The following is a 7832-nucleotide window of genomic DNA, read 5'->3' as shown; positions in this document are numbered from 1 at the left end:
GATCGTGCGCAAAGGGAGCCGGAAACCGGCTTAGTAGAGATGAAGCCCAGCTTTCATTACTGTTTTCGACAAACTTCAGACAGCGACCATCGTAGGAAGCTTAAAACTCACGCGCTGGGAGAGAGCTTGGTACTGGAGACTGGAGAGAAGTCTCCTTTGATGCCTGTTGATTGGGTGTTAGTCGCTATGTTTCTAATCTTCACCATCATCACGTCTAGGATAATTATCTGCATATCCATTATTACTCTATTATATATTCATCGCCTTACTTCTTTACTGAAATTCTTGAGCAGCCATGAATTTTTTGTCATTTTATTAAGCTGGATATGTTGTCACGGATATCAGACACATATGCAGCACACTAGTTACCTTTGTAGAGTCATATTAGCAGGGAGACTATATACAGAGGGAGTAGAAACTCCCCGAAAAGTCCATAAACGTATGTCTCGGGTCGTTACGTAACCAGTGTAGCCAATAAGGCGACATCGTAGTATTTAAGTTTGAGCCCGATTTATGCTCAACAGATGATTAAATTCACTGAGCGTTGTAAGAACTGAAATCCTACATGTAGAAGATAAGTCAACCGTTTTGTCACTTCAGTTCAAGTGAAATAATTGGCATTAGTGTCAGTATTAGGACAGTAGATTTGTAGTTACGTTTCACGTCGGTATGCTTTAGCTCACTGGCTTCTATTCTCGATTCACCGCGAAGATTTGACTAAATTGTGCAGATAAAATTTTTAGAAGGGAAACATACCTTTAGTTGAAAGGTATTTGCAAGTAATAGTGATAGTTTTATGACTTTAAAAAAATTGTTAGGGTGTAACTGAGGTGTGTGAAAAATATGACATATTTGTTCTAATCCGCCATTGAAATGCTACACGCCGTTGTTTGAGTATTTCAAAAACATCTTTCACATACACCTTTAATTCATATGAAGGGAATATACTATCAGGTGAAATGTGTTTGCAAGTAATAGTGATAGTTTCATGATCTAAAAAGGTATGTTAGGGTGTATTTGAGGTGTGTGCATATCGCTGATCTGTTCTGATCGCCATTGAAATGCTATACGCCGTTGATTACACGATGCCATTTAGAAAGTGGTCAAATGCAACATATGTCATATTTGGGATTTCACTTTCTTAGTAAAGTACAAATTCTAGTACTTTTTCCGGTTGAGTCAAATCCCAAATATGACATATGTTGTATACGCCGTTGATTGAGCATTCCTAGATGTGTCCTCAAAAACATCTTTCACACATACCTTTAATTTATATGAGGGGAATATACTATCAGGTGAAATGTGTTAGCGAGTAACAGTGACAGTTTCATAATCTAAAAAAGTATGTTAGTGTGCATTTGAAGCGTGTGATTGGATCCGCCATTGATGCTTGTGGGTTATAGTTCCATAACTTCTTGTTGATCATATTATATGACAAATCTGGAAAGGTGTTTAGAACACTTTGTGACAGTTTTACACTTTCTGTTATTGAGGGGTGTGTAACAGTGTCAGTTAACATTTTGTCAAAGGTCACATGCAACGTAAAATACAACTTTGCAGATTCTGATACTTTTCGGTATGCACTTACCGAAACGAATCATCAAAAATGCCAATTCAACTTATAAAGTTGAAAAAAAAACCGCGATGAAACAAAGCCCGCGAAATCGGAGTTCAAACGTTGCACTAAATTTCAAGAGGCGCTGGGGGAAAAACTGGCTGTTCTACGCTGCGTCCATAGCAGTGAATAGGTTCGCGGATCTTGAAACAGTATGCATGCCACGAGTATGAGGTCGTGAGCAGTAGTCTAATCTTCGTTGTATACACAAACAAGTAAATAAACTACTCGTTACTTTAAAAAACCTTGTTGATTGTGGTCAGTAGTCTCTGTCACAGAGAAGTTCAGTGTCTGGTTCATTCACACCTATATGTCTGCCTGTCTGCTTAAGACAACATGCAGAACACAGCTTCAATCATTGACCACATGTAATTTGAACTTAACACCTATCAGACTATACGACATAAACAAAATAAATTGATTTATGACTCGTGCACCCGAGTCCCGTCTCTGTCACATTATGTAATTAGGCAGGTGTATCCATGACATGTTTTTATGTCTGTGGGTTGCAAACAAACTGCATCCATTTTTTGTCAGTTTCAACTCCTGCTTTGTACTTGGACGAATGACAGATTCCAGCCATGCAATAGTTTACCATCTCTACTGACATGATTTTTGATTGGATCGAGCGCAAATTCGGACAACACGTATTTTCAAAACCCAACATCTCTATATACATTCTTCATGGAAAACGACTTCTTTTAGTGTATATGATTTTGTTTGACAACACTATATGAATCCATACTGAAACGACGCATCAAGTACAAAAAAGAAGAAGTTGTTATCCATAAAGAATCTTACTCTCTTGTGACTCGCCATACTTTTAAAATGCCCATCAAACAGATCATCTTTCTGTACACACAATGGGCCCTTAGACTAACAGCTAGTCTCTGAAATGAACATATTTCACTGAAAAAAGAAACGTCCATAGTGAAAAAAAATTAATTATACTTCAGGGTCTGTACGACAGACTAAATGAGCCCTCAGCGGGGGGTTCCCACTTTGCCGGACGCTTTTGTTCGGAATAAAAAATCACTGATGCGCGATAATCCCTGTAACAATAGGGAATTAACTTATAGTCTGTTTCGATCTAACAAACGATTTAACACACTACATTTTGATGTTTTTTTATTTCAGCAATTCAGTTTGGTATATATAAATTTGATACAATTCCCAAAATTGATTTGCTTTCATAAATAAAATATACAGACATATACATAATCATTCAAACACAGGGACACCAAGCAGAAACATAAAAAAATAGACAAATATATAGAAATATACATAATCATACCAACACAGGGACACCAACCAGGTCTGAGACAAGATCCCCATATGCGTCTGGGGTGTAGGTCCCATTCACTAGACGCATCTTCAGCACTGTAAGGCGATCATCCAGGGCTCGATACAGCTTCTTCCTAGGATGTCTGGACCCGCCGTTCTGCAGCTGAGAAATTGTTATTTCCACTCTGGACTGCTGTTGTTTAAGAAGGTCCACAAACTTGAACAAGTTTGGATGACAGGCTGACAGGGTATTCAAATGGGAGTGCCAACCTTCTACATGATTAGTCGTTCTGGGTCCATCTGTATCAAAGTGGTTCCAGAGCAGCAGCTCGCCACCCTCAACCCTCTGCTCGGTGACGTAGTCGGCAAACAAAACCAAAAGTGCACAACACCAAAAGTTCTCCACATCACACACCCTAACCAAAGAAAGTGCTAATGCACGCCTGACAAATGTACGTACGTTGTCATCATTCTTGTAAGCTCCCTGCAGTCCACAGTTTCTTGCATGTTTCACAAGGGCCTGTCTGTAGTGAAACATACAGCCCTTAAGCTCACACTGGATTACTTCCTTTGCTGCATTCTGAGCACCTTTCTCAAAATCACTGAAGAATGTTGAAGGTCGTAGATTGATGCTGTGCCCGGCTGCATTCTGTTTAAGAGGTCTAAAGAAATCTGTATAGGTTGATTGTTTCTTATCAGGCAGAAGGCCATACACAAGAGGAGACATTTTTCCATCAACAAACGCATGTATAGTGTACATTTGATAGAATAAGGAAGGACACATGCTAAAAGTACCATCACAATAATATACATCAACAGCAGCAAGATGACGAAGGTTTTCATCTGTAGCAAATATCATGATCTTGTTGTGGTCAGTAGCATGGAGCAGGAAGTCTGCGTTGGTAGCCGTCTTGGCGAAGTGGTCGGGGAGATCGATGTCGTCGCGCCGGCGTGGCAGGATCGGCATTTCCTTGGCTCGAGATCGCTATAAGCTGGAATGAATGCCGTAGAAAGTAGGCACTGAAGGCACTGCTTCGGGAAGATCTCTCCTGAGTTCTGAAAAGAAAATGTAAGAAGATATATAACAACAGAAATACAACAGAATATAACATTGATATCTTATTGACTTGATACTCCATTTACAAAATCCATTGCACATTTCAGTATCTCAATTTAATTTGATATGATAGTAGGTCATGTCCATGATGTTAAACTTACTTTCAGTTTCTTCATAGTATATAGCCTGAACTGGTCTCGAATCACTCCAGACTTTGGTCTTCAACGCAGCAAGGAAAGTGTCAATGTGCAGCTGAACTTGACCTTGATGATTGTGTATGTTCTTGGAACTGCTGAGAACATCACTGACGGTGTTGGAGGTTGCAGGACAACCTGCCTTACAGCATTTCCAATGAATTCGGCCACCTTTTGTGCTCTTAACCCTAAACGTGTGACCAAGATAGATTAAGTGTCTACCTCCTCTTGAATTCGGAATGAATTCAATTTTAACTTGTGCGTTTGCCATTTTGCAATGGCGGAATCATGTCTACCTTCTACATATACAGGCAGAAATAATCCTTTGAATAAGGTTCACTCAGTTTAATATAATTCGTGTTCAGATAGTCAGATTAGTTACTGAAATCGGGTTCACTCGAAACAAATTCAAATTGATGCTTTGTAATAATGCGTTCGAACTCAGCTGTCAAACTCTGATGTCCCCCAAATGAAACTACAGGTGAGAACTACTCATTGAAAACAGACTATAGCCGGCAAGCTAACGGACCGTTACTTTTAATCTGTTATCATCACATCAGCTGTCCGGCAGAGTGGGAACAAACCTCCTCAGCGTACCAGCAAATTAACCAGCCAGTCGGAAGCAGTCGTTACACTTGAGTGCACATCCACCCGCTATGACTGGGCTCGGTCTCCCGGGGGCTTCGTTTCGGGAGAAGTAAGCCCAAGTACAAAATATTGCACTTTTGAATCACAACTGTACGCTTATATTTTTGTTTATTTGCTTTTTAAAAGCAGCAATGTATATTATATGTCATGAGTAAGTGATAACCGTGTTTTGATTATGTTTGATTTTTTGGCTGCATTTGACCTTTAATGTACATTCCATTCCCCACATGCAATAAGATATCCGAATTAATTATTAATGTAACCAAAAATGTCTCATAGTAGATTTTTTAAAAGGACAGCTGATGTTAACACATGTGTTCTCGCGGTACTTTTTCGTTCTTTAACATGTTTTGGGAGGGAAGGATGCGGAGTATCATTTATTCTTGCTTCAAGATAGCTTGATAGAGAAACAAGGCAATATTTACAATAAGTATCCGGTTAGAAGTTGACTATAGTTGGATAAATTTATGTTTTGACGTTTGTTTAGTAAAATAACTGGGTATATATTACTGCTAGTATTCCCATAATAATCACAAATAACAGAACATGGTATTTATCTTCCATGACAATCACCCAGGGAAACTCTAACAGGTAGATTATCAACGGGTAGATTATCCCTGATTCAATTTCATATGAAATTTTCTTTTTCTTACTTTCGTACTAACCTTAGAGAATAGGGTTCAGGGTATCTTTTGTTTGTTTTGGTGGGCGTTTTTGTTTGTTGTACAATGTAAGACGCGCCATTATTCCAGCTATATGACGACAGTCCGTAGACTTTCGCGTCTGCACTAAACAGTACCTTTGGTGGATAACCTGAGCATCCTTCCATGCAGTTGGGATACTACGAGTGAATGAGTTTAGTTTTACGCCGCTTTAGCAATATTCCAACAATATCAAGGAGGGGGAGCAATGAACTTAACCATTTTATTTTAGTGTCAGTTTTGTCACAGTTGATGGACGGCATGCTAATGTGCGATACTGACCAGGAAGTCACCAGGTAAGTTGAGGGATACATACTGACACCCTAAAATATATCCCGACTGTATGTATAGACTGAAATAGGTTAGGGCATATCGTAATTACGTAAATATGATATCGAATGGATATTTTACTCAATATTCTTGCTCAAGAAGAATATGTGTACATTTGGAATAGTCGTCACATGAGCAGATAAATCACCACCCACTGTGCACTTATCACGATGTGTGTCGATGGCCGATCCACACAGCTACCGTTATCATGGAATGGACCCAACTCACAGCAGAAGATGTACCACGGACCCAAAGGCCAGACTCAAAAAGGGGTAAGACTGCACGAGAGCTCGGATGCTAAAAGTATGCATTCATTTTTCTCTTGGTGATATTTATCTGCAAACTCATAGTTATGACAGCTGCTCCAAGGCACTGTTTGGTTTGAATATAATAACATGCTTTCTTAACAAAGATTAGTTTCAAAGAGCCGGGAACAAAACCTTTATGGCGTCGTCATTGGTACAGGCACATCCATAGATATTGATTTTGTTCATCTAGTACGGTCGGTTTTGCGTGTTTCAACAAAAACTATTGCATATTCTGTTCATCACAGAGATCATATTATGGTTGATATTTGTGGCTGAATGCTGACATCAGACGTATCAGAAATGGACACCTTGTCCCACCGTGGAATACACCCATGAAGAACGTACGTGTACGCAACTTGTGTTTCGTTTCCCTCCTATGGCCTCGTACGTATGTGAGAGATGATATACCCTATACGTGTTATCACAGGCCTAGACAATAACTCACTTGCGCTTACTTTCCTAAACGCTTTGTAACATTTGCTTGTGATATACGTGTCCGGATCACGAAGTATTTGGGTTGACGATTTTCACCGCTGTGGCGTCATTTTTGCCCAGTGGTAACTGCTATCTTTTCCAGCGAGATCGTTATGAAAACAAATAATTTTCCGGACAAAAAGAGCATTTGTTTTCGTGGTTGAAAAACGATAATGTCTTTGTGGTTACGTGCAGGGTCCCGTTCACTGATGTATATTTTGTCTGGCGGTTGAACATGAAACATCGTATAACACAGCTCCTATAGAAAATGTCCCAACACTCATGGCAACACTTTTTACTGGAGCAGAGTTAGGGTTACCACCACCTGTTACCAACCTCTACCCGATTATCCGTTACGTGAATTCCTGACATCACATTTCTAAGAAATGGCAATGTATACCAGTATCACCTCACGCACACACACACACACACACACACACACACACACACACACACACACACACACACACACACACACACACACACACACACACACACACACACACACACACACACACACACACACACACGACAACAAAGCAGAAACCAAACAAAAACAACACAACATGAAAATTGAAAACACAAAAAACCAACAAACCAAATCAACATAAACCTAGAATACCCCAAACACATACCCCAACTTAATGCATGTAGAAGGCACACTTCCTAAGTAGCATGTGGATACGTTTCCATTAAAAGAAGTTACAGTCGATATCGAGGTCCACAAGCTGCATTTATCTGAGTGTATAAATGACCTCACCACGGTTTAGTTTACACGTGACGTTCAAATTTTAAGGTGTTCCCATACTGTTTGCTTGTAGTCTATATGCATGATTATTGTACAGTAACGGGTCGTATAACTTCCGTGAAGGTAATGAAACGGTTCGTTAAAACAGTTACACACACAGATACACACAAACACAGACACACACAAACACAGACACACACAAACACAGACACACACAAACACAGACAGGCAGACACACATACACACAAACATACATACATACATACATACACGTAATCTACCTACATAATTAAATGCAACAAACATTGCGCAGACTACTTCTGTTCTCAAATCAAGCCAAGCGCGTAATACCATTGTTTTCTTCATCCAACAGGCGTACACTTCCGCGATTTGTGGCGGAATGAGATGCGGGTTAAGAAAACAAATAGTTCCACGTGAGACTGGGTAACCTACAAAACATACAGCTGTCATTC

The 7832-nt window shown here is 39.7% G+C and overlaps 1 protein-coding gene across 1 annotated transcript; it reads right to left on the bottom strand.

Moving 5' to 3' along the window:
- Positions 1 to 2903: 2903 nt before the first annotated feature.
- Positions 2904 to 3866, bottom strand: LOC137292085 (uncharacterized). Its single transcript, XM_067823629.1, has one exon. The coding sequence runs from the start codon at positions 3864 to 3866 to the stop codon at positions 2904 to 2906; it is 963 nt and encodes a 320-aa protein (XP_067679730.1).
- Positions 3867 to 7832: the final 3966 nt, after the last annotated feature.

Source organism: Haliotis asinina, chromosome 7 (genome assembly GCF_037392515.1).
Source record: "Haliotis asinina isolate JCU_RB_2024 chromosome 7, JCU_Hal_asi_v2, whole genome shotgun sequence".
Classification (NCBI taxonomy): domain Eukaryota; kingdom Metazoa; phylum Mollusca; class Gastropoda; order Lepetellida; family Haliotidae; genus Haliotis; species Haliotis asinina.
This window is presented reverse-complemented; position numbering and strand designations above follow the sequence as displayed.